This window comes from Zingiber officinale, chromosome 8B, assembly GCF_018446385.1.
Source record: "Zingiber officinale cultivar Zhangliang chromosome 8B, Zo_v1.1, whole genome shotgun sequence".
Taxonomy (NCBI): Eukaryota; Viridiplantae; Streptophyta; class Magnoliopsida; order Zingiberales; family Zingiberaceae; genus Zingiber; species Zingiber officinale.
The window spans coordinates 112,474,890-112,488,534 of NC_056001.1; the positions used below are offsets into that span (position 1 = coordinate 112,474,890).

At 34.0% G+C, this 13,645-nt stretch overlaps 1 protein-coding gene across 1 annotated transcript; it reads left to right on the forward strand.

The window, feature by feature from the left end:
• The first annotated feature begins 2,042 nt into the window (after nt 1-2,042).
• LOC122016952 (probable adenylate kinase 1, chloroplastic) lies at nt 2,043-13,249 on the forward strand. The gene is made up of 4 exons (XM_042574394.1): nt 2,043-2,414; nt 2,723-2,863; nt 12,071-12,343; nt 12,776-13,249. The coding sequence occupies exons 1-4, from the start codon at nt 2,097-2,099 to the stop codon at nt 12,917-12,919; spliced, it is 876 nt and encodes a 291-aa protein (XP_042430328.1). The 5' UTR covers nt 2,043-2,096; the 3' UTR covers nt 12,920-13,249.
• The last annotated feature ends 396 nt before the right edge of the window (nt 13,250-13,645 follow it).

A 13,645-nucleotide genomic window follows, 5' to 3' on the forward strand; every position in this document is an offset into this window, starting at 1 on the left:
TACCTCTGTAGTTATGAGCAGTATTGTAGCAAATTTGTGCCATTTCTAACCTTCTATACCTAGCCTAGGATATAATTTCAGGTATGAGCATTTATTATGGTTCTATTTTAGTATCTGCTATTTTTCTTATGAGACTGTATTCCTTTTAGCATTTTCTATTGGTTTATTTGTTCATGCACTATCTTGCCTTTACCCGGTGAGTTCCAATACTCACCACCTCGCAAATTGATTTTTCTTTCGTCAGGTAACTGGTAGATGAGTCATGGATGCTTGGAGAGATGCTGGCTGCCAGTTCTGGGTCCTGCGTTATATCGGTTTTATTTTCGCTTTACGTGTATTTTTAGTATACATCGATTTTGGTATGGTATGAATTAGTTTGTGTTTGGAGTTTGATTTGTGGTGTTTTGCTTCCGCGCTCTTGTGGTTGTGTAAGCCTAATTGGCTAGTAAACTTTGGTTGTGGATTGTGGGTTTTCTCTGTGTTTTCCGTCGTGCATGTTTACTTTCAGTCGTGTAGGCTTATTAAACTGCGTGGTTGTGTTTATTTTGTTCCAGCCGAGTGGGCTGATGGTATAAATTGCATGGTTGTGTATATATTCTAGGCGTATGTGGCTGATGTATATTTTGTATATAGTAATACTTCAGATTATCATTCGTACAGGAGAGATGCTATCAAATTTTTATCTGATAAAGATTCTCCTGGGACGTGACACAAAGAATGGAAAGATGAAGAAGTACCCAATGCTTAAACACGTCACGCATCACTCGTGAGATTGTTTATTAATAATAATAATAATAATAATAATAATAATAATAATATTAGTAGTAGTAGGTATTTAATTTTTAAAATGTGATTTTATTTTGAGATGGACTGACGCTACAGACATGCTGCTATGGATAAGCCATCAGATAAATTCGAAAAACATAAATGGATCGTGATAGATAACCAAGATTCGAAAGCTTTGCAGGAGAATTAAACACTTGTTACGTGGATATACCACTCCACCATTTACCATCGCATCATGTTGAGACTTTTTTTTTTTTTTAAAAAAATTCTAATAAAAATTAATTTCACTCATCCCACGGTCCAATATTATCGATTCTAAAACAAAATATATGCAAATAAATCAGGATACACAACCTCTTAAGTGGAAGGACATATTTTAAGATGACGAAATTCCTCGAAATCAATCATGTCCAATCCAATATAATAAGTTTGTCATCTGAATACCAACTATGTTATATCCGTCAAGATAATTTTAGTTAGCATCAGGTATTCAATTTATCCTAACTAATTTTTGGGATGACTGAATTAGGCAGCACTCGTATCAATCAGACTAATTTTTGAGGTAATCGGATTAGGAAGCACTCGTATTGAATAGCTTATTAGTCCAATGTTCTTAGATCTATCGTAAAGAAAAATTTATTAATTAATTCATCGGAATTTGGATTCGATGTTTAGATGCCTAAAAAAATCAAATTTTGATGTTAGATGCCTAAAAAATTAAGAGAAATGATTTGCTCAAGGAAAAAATCTCAAGGAAAAATTCAAGGATAAACACATAAAGTGATGTGGCACACAAAAAATGAAATAGTGGACCATGAATGTATGTGTCTATCCTTGAAATTTTCTTTGAGTTTTTTCCTTGAGCATATCACAACTCAAAAATTAATGATGCAATCTGGCACTGTACCATTGTCTCAGAGTTGATTTCTTTTATTTTACATTAGATATTTAATTTGTACTGATTAATTTAGAGACGATGAATTTCATCCTATATAAATCTTTTATCTACAGGATAAATTAACAAAAAAAACTTATCCATCAATTTAACATCAGCAGTCTAATAAAGAAATTTATACAAAGTGCAACCCGATCAGTTAAATATATGAGAAATTAAGAAGGCTCTTTGTGTCCCTTAACTAGTCGATTAATTAAGCCAATTAAACCGTATGTTAACGTGTTGGACCGTCTAACCACATGTCATGTCACGTGCTTCACTCGATCCCTCGGCGCCTCGGTATATTACGGAGGAATATCTCTCTCTCTCCCTGCTATTCTGCTGTGCGCCGCCGCTGCTGTTTCATCCCTCCTCCATGGCGGCACTCAATCGTCTCCTCAGATCCGCCGTCCTTGGATCATCTCTTTCCTTCTCGGCAGGTAAGAGAGGGTTCTCCGTCCTCACCGAGGAGCCAGTTGGCCATTTCTCAGCTGGGTTGTCTGCCAGCAGTGGCCCAGATCCGACGCCGCGGAGACGAGAGGATCGGAACGTTCAGTGGGTGTTCCTCGGATGTCCTGGAGTTGGGAAAGGCACCTTCGCTAGTCGCCTTTCTCAGCTCCTTGGCGTCCCCCATATTGCCACTGGCGATCTCGTCCGCGAGGAGCTTGCCTCCTCCGGACCCCTCTCTAATCAGGTAATCTTCCCATTTATTTCTTGGTGGATGAAAGCCCTTTGAGTGGTGGTTGTTTAAGCCAAAGAAACTGGTGATCTTGTCCATGCTGATATCATAAATTGCACAAGGCATATTTGTTAATCAAATGCAAGTACTTTAGTCAGGAATCTATGTGGAATAGGGAACTTTTTTTCTTTTCAAGATCTCTTTTTAGGCAACTGTCTGAAGAGTTTAAGTTACATCTTTTGGAGATACTGTCATAATTGACAAATATGGTACCTTTTTATTTTGTTTTTGTATGATTGTGAATCTTTTCTCTTCACCTGCAGCTTGCTGAAATTGTTAACCAAGGAAAATTGGTTTCTGATAAGATCATTATTAATTTACTGTCAAAACGCCTTGAAAGCGGCGCAGCAAAGGGTGAATCAGGATTTATTCTCGATGGTTTTCCACGCACAGTTAAGCAAGCAGTAAGTAGTTCACAAGACTTTATAGTTAGTACACCTCTAGATCATGCTCCTTTATATATAATCATTAGAGCTTTTGCATATTTTTTCTAATGGAACTGTTAAATGTGATTGACTATTTATCCCTAAATTTTAGAGGTATTAGGAAAGGACTAAGTCTAAACTTTTACACTCTTAACACACCGTCATATACAGTGGGCAAGAATTGGTCTTAACTGTTAAATTGATTATGTTTTACTATACTTGACCTCCTGACTTTTGAAGGATAAGAACAAATTGACTGGTCAGTTCATTGACAAAGTTTGGTCCTAGATACCAATTTGGACACTAAAGTTAATTAAGGTCCTCTGGGCTTGTTTTCTCTTATGTGGATAGATTGAAGATTTGTTTCAAAGAGTTGATCCTTCACACAATCTATCTCTTGAATCATTGTTGTCTCTTCTTTAGCATGGAGTTGATTCCCTTTAGAGATGGAAACTTGGTGTAAACTGCACAGGATTGTGATACCTGTTGGTGCTTTATGTTGTGCAATTTAAGATACTAAAAGCATATTCCATTGAGGAAAAATATGAACCTTTGCCAACCACGGGCATGATCAGATTGATGATCGACTGCTAATTTGATTTTAAAAAAAGAAGGTTAGCCGATTTGAGACTACCAAACCAAGTTGCAATTCCCTAACATAATAAGGCTATTGAAAAACTTAGATATCGAGCAAGACTCCAAGACAAATTATACCATGTGAAACATATATAGAATTTGAGGAAAGAGGAAAAAGAAAAGATGCCATATCAGTTTAGTTCCACATGGGAATTTCATCAAGTATTATATTGGGTATATGCACTCGAATGTAATGCTCTCCTTTCTAGTAAGGATAACATTGCAATGATAGATACAATATCAAAATTGAAGGATTTCATTTGTTGTGAGAGAAACAACGGAAATGACATATCCTCTTATCATTCAATCTATTCCCCTTCAAAATGTTCCTCCTTCCCCAATATCCTTTATTGTAGTCCATTAGAGGACCATACCTAAAACCTCCTTTCGTGTCATTGTGACTTCCCTATAGTGTGGTGGAGATTCAAGTCTAACAAGCTGCCCTCAAATAAGTGGATCTCCAAGGATGTTTGCCTCTATCACTATAAGGCATACCTCTTCTACAACAAGGTCAAGATATTTCTAGATTGCCATGGAATACAACATAAGCTTATGGAGAATCCGTAAAAGAGATCAAGTGGTCTGGTAGTGATAGAGAGAAGTTAGTCAATTCATCGATATTGTGAGAACATAGGTGATGGATTGTATCCTAAGAGGTAAGAACTTCAAAGAATGTCTTGTCTAGGTTGATACCTTGCTTGTGTGTTGTCTCATATATTATGATTACATGGATGAGCATGGAAACTTTAGGATGTGAAAAAGAAAGGTGAGACAAGAGGAAAAAAGTGAGTGAGTTTTATCAAAATGTGTTTGCCGATAAAATTAAAGTAAAAAATGGAGGAAAAATATGCTTAAAAATGTGATAAATAAAAAATATGGGGAAAACTCTAACAACTTCATCTTGATGTTGCTTTCTACGACATAAAGACATGAAATTATGAGTTCTCTTTTCTTTTTTGCCTCATGTTAAAGTGTCACTATGAATGTTATCAAATCACAATAATTTTTATGAAAGGAAAAATATTCCCAATCAATGCCGTAATTAGTCCCCTACGTATAATAATATTTGTATTATTAATGAATCAGACTTATCATAAATAAAATCCTTACCAACTACATATGTATGAATTTATAGCACTCCATCTCAAGGTAGTTCATTTGTATTATAAAAACTCGATTTGTTTCAAATATATTCAACTCTATACCTTTTAGCAATTTTGCAAACAAATTTACTAATTTATTGTTAGAACTAATAAAGGGAAGATTTCATTAGACAACACTTTCTCTTTAATTACGTGACAATCAATATTTATATGCCTTGTTCTCTCATGAACTATATGATATGAGGCTTTATATGTTGCATTTGATTATCACAATAGATCTTCATGAGCTTTATTAGAGCGTATCCTATCTAGATTATTTGGTGCTTAACCCAAATAAGCTCACACGTTGTTAAGGCCATGACTCTATATATACCTCTACACCTCAACCTTGTCACCATTTTTTGTTTCTTTCTTTTCTTAAGAAATGAGGGTATCCCCTAAGTGGACAAAATAACTAGAGGAGGTAATTCACATTTACTAAAGGCTCCTACACTTGCTCTCGGGATAAGAGAGGCGGAGAGAGGTGGTTGTTTTTTCTCAGGATCAACCTATGTGTTGAGTGATGACATGTTTTATGGATTGGACTTGGTTAGTGATGATCCTTTCATCTCTTTGAGGAATGGGGAATGTGTATTGGGAAGATGGGATTTGTTCTTAGATGGAAAGTAAATTGCAAGGTCATGGGTGGAGTTGCTGTATTTGTTCGAGAAGAGGTGGTGGAGCTGCAACTTGGTCATGGGCAATGACAAAGAGCTGCTTGAGGGAGGGTATGCAATTTGACATTGAGGATTTTAACGGAAGAGATGATATTGTTGTATTAAAGATGATAAAGATGAATCTAATATAATACTAGTAAAGAAGGAAATAAAGGAGCAATGGAATCAATATTTTCATCAAATTTTTAGTGAAGGGTTAGGTGACCAACTTAGCTAAGGAAATTTAAGTAGGTCGAAGTATAGAAAAAAAGGACAGCTAGTGCACGAAGCTCCCGCCAATACACAGTCCCAGGGAAGGGCCTATTCTACGTAGCCTTATCCTAGCTATTGCAAGAGACTGTTTCTAAACAAGTCGGAGTATAAAAATTTAATTATTATTTTTTTGGGGGGGGGGGGGATTTAAATTTCAAAAGGCAAACATGTATTGAATGGGATGAAAAATGAAAAAACGATTGGACTTGATGGTATTCCAATAGAGATATAGAAGTGTCTAGAGAAGTAGGGTATTGAATGACTTACTAAGTTATTCAATATGATATTGAAAATGAATAAAATATTGATTACTAAGTACTTTAGTCTCTTATATAAAAACAAAGGAGATATACAAAATTGTGTGAATTATATGGGCATTAAGCTAACGAGTCATACCATGAAACTTTGAGAAAAAGTGATAGAAAAAAATTAAGGAAGGAGATCAAAAATTAATTTGGATTCATGCTTGAAAGGTAGACGATAATAGCTATACATCTTCTTAGAAAGCATCGAGAAAAGAAGCAAAACTTACACAATATTCATTAACTTAGAAAAAAGATTATGACAACCCCAAGGGCAATTATGTGGATTTTTTTTTTAAAAAACTTTTAACATAGAATTTATAGAGACAATTAAGTATATGTATGATGATGTAATGACAAGAGTGAAGACTTCAGTTAAATTAATCGAATCATATGTTACATTAAGGATTAGTTCTAAATCTATATTTTTTATACTAATTATAAATGAACTCATTGGATACATCTAAGATAAATTACCATGGTATATATTGTTTACAGATATATTGTTTTGGTCAATAAGATTCCTGAAAAAGTAAATGTTTAAACTTGAAAATTAAAGGTTTTAGGCTTAATAGAGTAAAGACTGAATATATAAAATTTTAATTTAGTAATAGATATAGCAAGATGAAGGGGAGCCTTGGCGCAATGGTAAAGTTGTCATCGTATGACCTAGAGGTCATGGCTTCAAGTGGAAGAAATGGCCTCTTGCAATACAAGATGAGATTGTGTAAAATAGACCAATGTGGTCCGACCCTTCTTCAGGATCTTGTATTGGTGGGAGCGTCATACATGCCCTTTTTAATAGATGTAGAAAGACAATTGCTAGGATATGAGATGATGCATTACCTATAACTAAAAGTTTTGTATCTAGGGTCCTTTTTACAAAAGGATGAAAGGCATTGATAGAGATACTTTAGTTACAAGTAGGAAGTTTGGAATAGAGGAGGGCATCAAGTGTTCTTTGTGATCATAAGGTACCTCTAAAAGTTAGAGAAAAGTTCTATAAAATAACGGATAGACTTGCTATGTCATATGGAGCTGAATATTGGGCTATGAAACAATTATATGAGTAGAAAATGAGTTAGAGATGAGGATGTTAAGGTGGATGTGCGGATATATGAGGATGGATAGGATAAGAAATGCAAATACTAAAGAGAAAGTTGGGATAGCATATATTGAGGGAAAAATCTTAGATGCATTTAAGATAGTGTGGATATGCACTTAGGTGATCAATAAATACTCCAATTAGGTGATATGAGATTGTGACAAATACATAGATTAATCGAGGAAAAGGAAGACCAAAAAAGGCTTGGTTAGCAATGATAAAATATAATAAAATTCATTTAAATATAGATGATATAGTAGAAGATCAAGTCCAATGGTGTAGGAGAATCTATATAGACGACCTCATTTAGTGGGATAAAGGTTTGATTGTTGTTATAATTATAACATAAACATATAAATATTCAATGCTTCACACATTTTGTGTCTAAATAATATCTATTAAGATGAATATCTTTGAAATTTAATAAATTTCTATTCAACTTAGAGGGGGAAAACACATCATTTGCTATACATTTTGGCCATTTAGTTAATATATACTCTTCGAGAGCCTTCAATTAAATTTATATGTCAGTATAAATTTAACATTATTTTTCCTTGTTTTATATTTAAATGGAAAAAATATTGTTGGGACTAGTAATGTGGCAAGGGGGGAGGAATAATCATTTGTTGATTTTCATTGTTTCGTTCGATTGTGCTTGTCTACGAGATGTTAGTGTGCAACAGAAATACAAATAAAAAATAAAAACATAAAAAGATATACAAACTAGCTTTTACATGGTTTAGAACTCTCGGTTCCTATTCCACAGTCTATGATCCATCAGTAGATCACTATCTACTCACGGAATCGTTGTTATTTTTTCTATTCTTCGGATACCATTTGGGAGCGGAGAAATCTCTTATAATAACACTTATAGCAATACAAAGAAGATACAAAAATACAAGCACGAAAATTATATAAGTAAATAAATTTTACACAAATGAGATCTTGCTTTGCTTTGTCTTTTAATAGCTTTGGATTGCTTGCCTAAAGAACTTCCAAGAACATTAGCCGAAAACCCTCCATAAAACAAGTTTTTATAGACTTCTAGCTGAGTTTGAAAGCTATTGGAATCGACTGCTTCACTGTAGTGACTCAGAATTCAAACATTCTTCAACTTTATCCACTCAATGACTCCTTGGTGTGGCATCGTTGATTGATATTACCATTGCTAGTCAACTGATGATGCACCACACCAGTCAACACTGACCAATCGACTAGTACCTGAACAAAAACATTTCTATCAGAGTTGACCACGTAGTTGACTAAGCAAACATTATGTTTGTTGGCAATTAACTTGAGTTGACTATTGTCTAGTTGATTGTAACTGCTCTCACTTTAGTTCATTGTTTGAAATCACTAATTCAACCAAACCACGACTTTATAGTTTTAAATTCTTTAATTGACTGGACTGTTCCATCAATTGATTGTATGATCAATTGACTGCAAATCCATATTAGTAGATTGTTGTAACCCCGAACTCGACCAAACCACAACTTTGCAGTTTAGAGTTCATCAGTCAATTGCTTCTTTTTACCAGTCGACTAACACTCTAATTTCAACCTTGGTGCCAAGAGATCCTGTGTCTCTGAGACTTCATTTGCCTAGTACAAGCCAATCTCGACTTACCACGACTTCATCCTTTCTTAGTATCTAGTTGACCTAAATCTATCAGGACTTTCTTTGCCAAAAGACTCTTCATCTTTAGAACTTCCAATGTCTAAAGACCATGTCTTCATTTGTTGCCTAATATCCAACTGACCTAGATCTATTAGAGCTTCCACTTGCTCACCCTTGACTCACTAGAACTTCTACTACCTAAAGTTCACTCTTTTAGTACTTCATCACTTGCCAAACATTTGATCCTCCTTTAGTTGTTTTTGCCAAACATTTGATCCTCCTTTAGTTGTTTTCACTTCATCACTTTCTATTTTGATCCTCCATAACCTACTTATACTTTCATTATTGTCAAACATTCAGTCCTCTATGACTTGCATAGACGTAGCATCAACTGTTAGATAGTCCACTTTGTCCCGTCTACACTTCCATCAACCATCAAACATTAAACCCACCTTGACTCCTCTGGAGTTCCATTGCCAACAATTATGAACTTCTCCATTGCCAAGTTTTTAGTCAATCTTAACCCACTTGACCTATTTGGTCTTTTTCTTTACTAATTCCTTGTTAGACTTTTACCCACTTGGTCTTTTTCTTTGCTAACTCTTTATTGAAGTCTCCATATTGCCAAATAGTTGATTGACGTTGATCCATTTGAACTTCGTCCACTCTCAACTATCCAATTATTGAGCTAATCTTGACCTACTTGACTCATCCAAAACATATTAAGCATCAAACATATTATTCAAATATCGAAACTCAATCAATACTATGGTTAACCTTGACCAGGGCCAATTGCACTAACAAATATATCATGAAAATGTTTTTTAGTATAGTGTGCACTATTGCATTATGTGCAAGGTACATATCCTCATCTTGGATTTTTAATCCAACCGACTTAACAACATCCATATGTTAGACACGGGCATAAACATTAAAATAAATAAATATGTATCTATCTCAAAGCAATTATAAGATGATATAAACTTTTGTTTATTTGTAATCTGAATAAGAAAACACCAAAAGTCACTAAGGATAATCAAAGATGAATCAATAAAAATCACTTAGTATTGAATAACTAAACAACATTCATAAATATTTCTTTTTTCATAAATAAAGAATAATAAATAAAGTCTAGCAAAGTTACATAAATATGTCATAAAAGCTACTAATTCTCACGATGTAATTATGAAATAACACAGTTTTATATAAAAAATCAACAAATTATTACAAATAAAACTTATGACATCAACTATATTTCTAACCATTCAGCTGAATGAGAATTTTTTAAAAAAATCAACATCTAGATGTGTCAAATTCTTAAGACTCTTTAAAGGATTATTTTACATTTCTATCAAATATAAAAAATTACCTTAATATTTTTCTTTTTTTTTCCTTAGAATCTTGATAACAGTTGACAAGATGTTTTAACGTACGGTAGGGATGCAACTAATGTCCTTTCATCCTACATCTGGAATATATATTTATTGAGTGCTTACTTGATCCACTTTTATGTTGTTTCACTTCATAGTTAGTCCACTTCTGGTGGTAAGATGAATTATATCAACCACCATGATTATTGCGATAGCAATTCTTTCCTGGATCATGTTCAGAACTGCGATTGTGTTCTTGTATTATCATAATTTGTCACATTCACACTTCAAGAAATGGAATAGTACTAGTAGGTCGAGACTTATGATTTTTCATCAACTTATCATTTTGTTCAGCTACTTTAAGCATGAAATTGAATTCAGAACATCCTAAAACCTCTCTCTTGATATTGCTACTACAGGTATGTTTTCTCTAACAAATTAGAATCAATAATATTTTCACCACACAATTTCAATTGAGAACTTATTCTAAATATGATTAAATTATAATCGCCTATCGATTATGAGCTGTTGGAAGAATTATTGTTTTTTGTTGGTTATATCTTTCCTCTATATTCTTCCATAATTTGAGTGGATCTTTCACTAACAAATACTCTATAGGATTGTCTTTTTTTGTTGGTTATATCTTTCCTCTAAATTCTTCCATAATTTGAGTGGAGCTTTCAATGACAAATACTTAAGTTTCAAATCCTTGTGGAGGTGATAAAAAGGGCTGAGAAAAATGTTTGCTTTGGCATGGGTTTGCAAGGACTCTTGATTTACATCTTTGATTGTTTCTCCAAGCTCATTAGCATTAAATACCCATGAAAAATAATTCTTGTCCAAAATGTCAACTGGCATAAAAGTTTGGCACGAAAAAGAAAACTTCTACACCATATAATCAGATTATTAGCAAGGCAATATAGAAAGCTAACTAATTAGCACAGAGAAATAAGCAAAAGGCATTGGAGTCACAATAAAATACTTTTTTTTAATCTAAATCTCTTTGAAGAACAAGTTAGAGCATCACGGGTGTTATAAAACAATCAACACTAGCAAAGAAATTGAGACGGAAAGATGAGAGAGTAATGTAAGAGATTTTATTTTTCCTTTCATCTTACATTTTTTTTTTCAACATGCATAGAGAGAGAGATATGGCAAAATGTGTTGAAAAGTAAAGGAGAAAAAGTTTCTCATGTAATGATATAATATAAATTAATAAAGAGGATACATGAAAAGTCACTGAGATTAGACATTCATTACAAACTTTCTTATTATTTTATAACAATATATTTTTATTATATATAAGTTTTCTTCATTAATCTTCTTTATGTTTCATTTATTAAATAAACTGTTACTGCTTTAACTTTTTATTTATTATTTTTTAATTTTAGAAACAGTCATTTAATACTTATTTTTTTTACTTTTAATAAATAGTGTGTAGCCTTCTTTCTTATGAGATATGGCCACGGCCTTGTCTTTTTGGTATCAACGCTAAAAATCTGAAAATTCATGTCAAACTCCATAAAGGTTTCCATAAGCTTTCCTGGAGAGATGAACTCTAATATTGGAATAGAGTTCTTTTCTTTACAAATGTTAATCCAGATTTGTGTTCAAGTCATAAATTTTTTAATGAACAGAAGCTTTCCCCCGCAATTAAAAGGGCTCCCACACACAGAGTAACAGACTTTTCCAATTTGCCTTATGTGAAATGTTATTCATTATTTGCAGGGATAGAAATGTACAAGAATGAAAACCTGTATTTTCCACTGAATCACCGTTTAACTTGAAGTTTCTAGGCTGTATGTTGGTACCCATAGATAACTGGAAAAGTGACCTATAAGCTAACTTGTAAAGTCATCAATGTTCTTCATAAACATTGTTGTGCTTGATAATATTAACAGATAGGAGCTGAGTTGTCCTAGCACACACTGTTGATATGCTATGTGCTTATGGTTCTTTCAGATGCACTGATTTGCTTTTCTTGCAGCAGTTGGCAGTATAGGCATGTTGCACCATTTTACTGCCAGGTTAAATTTTCTGCTTCATAGCTGAAGAAATCATCTTTCTGTGTTCCTCTGTTGTCAGGAAATTCTGGATGGTGTGACTGACGTAGATCTGGTTGTGAATCTAAAGCTCAGAGAAGATGTGTTGCTTGACAAGTGTCTTGGAAGAAGAACATGTAGCGAGTGCGGTGGGAATTTTAATGTGGCCTCTATCAATGCTAAGGCAGAGAATGGTAGGCCTGCAATGAGTATGGCACCTCTCCTTCCCCCTGCCAAATGCATGTCGAAGCTGATAACTCGTGCTGATGATACTGAAGAAGTGGTAAAGAAAAGACTGCATGTCTACAACGAAATGGTAATCATTCTCTTTCTTTATGTTCCTCTATGTTGGTAAGCCTAAAAAATTTCTGAAAACAAATGTCGTATTCTTTTACAAATTCTAACATTTGCATTGATGCAAAACATATTCTTTACCTTTAAACTAAGTTAAATAAAAAAAAAACCTATAGTGACATTTCAATTCCCTGATCTATTTTTCTGTAATTTGATACGCATGTACCCAATTATGTCCTTCCTGTAACTTATTAATGAGTACAACATCTCAATTACCTCTTCTATTTATTCTATTTTTAGATGTTCATTTTGAGTTTGTATAGATATAGTTCCATATGAAGTTTAGACGGTTCAATTTTCCTTTAGTTGTAGGGGAATAAAAACCTTGAGAAATTTGTCTGCTTGTTTTTATGAAAATTTAGCACAGCTTACGCAACTGGGTTATATTCTGCAGAGTCAGCCAGTTGAAGAGTTCTACCGTTTGCAAAGCAAGCTGTTGGAGTTTGATTTGCCAGGGGGACTCCACGAATCCTGGCCTAAGCTGCTAGAAGCACTCAATATTGATGACCATGACGATACGCGAGTGGCCACGGCATAATTTTATGCCAATTATTTCTTACGTTGAAACAAACTTTGGCGATTAGTACATTCGTTTAATAAGCTGACAAACTCAGCCCATCTATCCCAGGTCGAGTATATTGCTACCATTGTCTCAAAATCTCATTTCGGCAAAGCTGAGAGAACCCACACATATTTGACTCATTTGTCATGCCAAAGCTACAGGATTGCTATTTACCAGCATTATCTTTTGTTTTCTCCGGCATTTGATTGTTTGTAATGGATAATGACAACCATCTACTTGATTTTTGTAATTTAGTTTCCGATGAATCTCATCATCATAGAAGAAAGAAATCCATGCATTTGCTTAGTTTACTTTAGCAATGAATAGATTTAAAGCACTTATCTGTCTGACGTTGAGATTTAAAGCACGTATCTGGCTTAAAGCAATCTACAATTTGTCATTCTAAAACCTGCTCTCCCTTTGGGAATTGCGCATGTATTGATCTCAAGGCTGGCAGTTCGTGCAAATTTGATATCTGTATTTCTTTAGTCTCTATTTTATGTTTACTACTAACAATGGAATGGCGAAGGAAAGAATTCGAAGTAGAAAAAAATCTCTAGGGAAAGGAAAAGGAAAAGGAATCTATGGGAAAGGAAGAAAAAATAAAGGAAGACGAAGAAAGAACAACCGTAGTATGCGGCTAAAATGCAAGGGAGAAGGAGAAGGAAAATGTGAGAGACGAATAGGGGAATTCAAGGGAGA

Excerpts from the sequence above, each read along its gene's own strand:
- LOC122016952 (XM_042574394.1), top strand. The coding sequence starts at position 2,097 with ATGGCGGCACTCAATCGTCTCCTCAGATCCGCCGTCCTTGGATCATCT. Across the intron at positions 2,415-2,722 it reads CCGGACCCCTCTCTAATCAG|CTTGCTGAAATTGTTAACCA; the intron begins GTAATCTTCCCA and ends CTTCACCTGCAG. Across the intron at positions 12,344-12,775 it reads TGCATGTCTACAACGAAATG|AGTCAGCCAGTTGAAGAGTT; the intron begins GTAATCATTCTC and ends TATATTCTGCAG.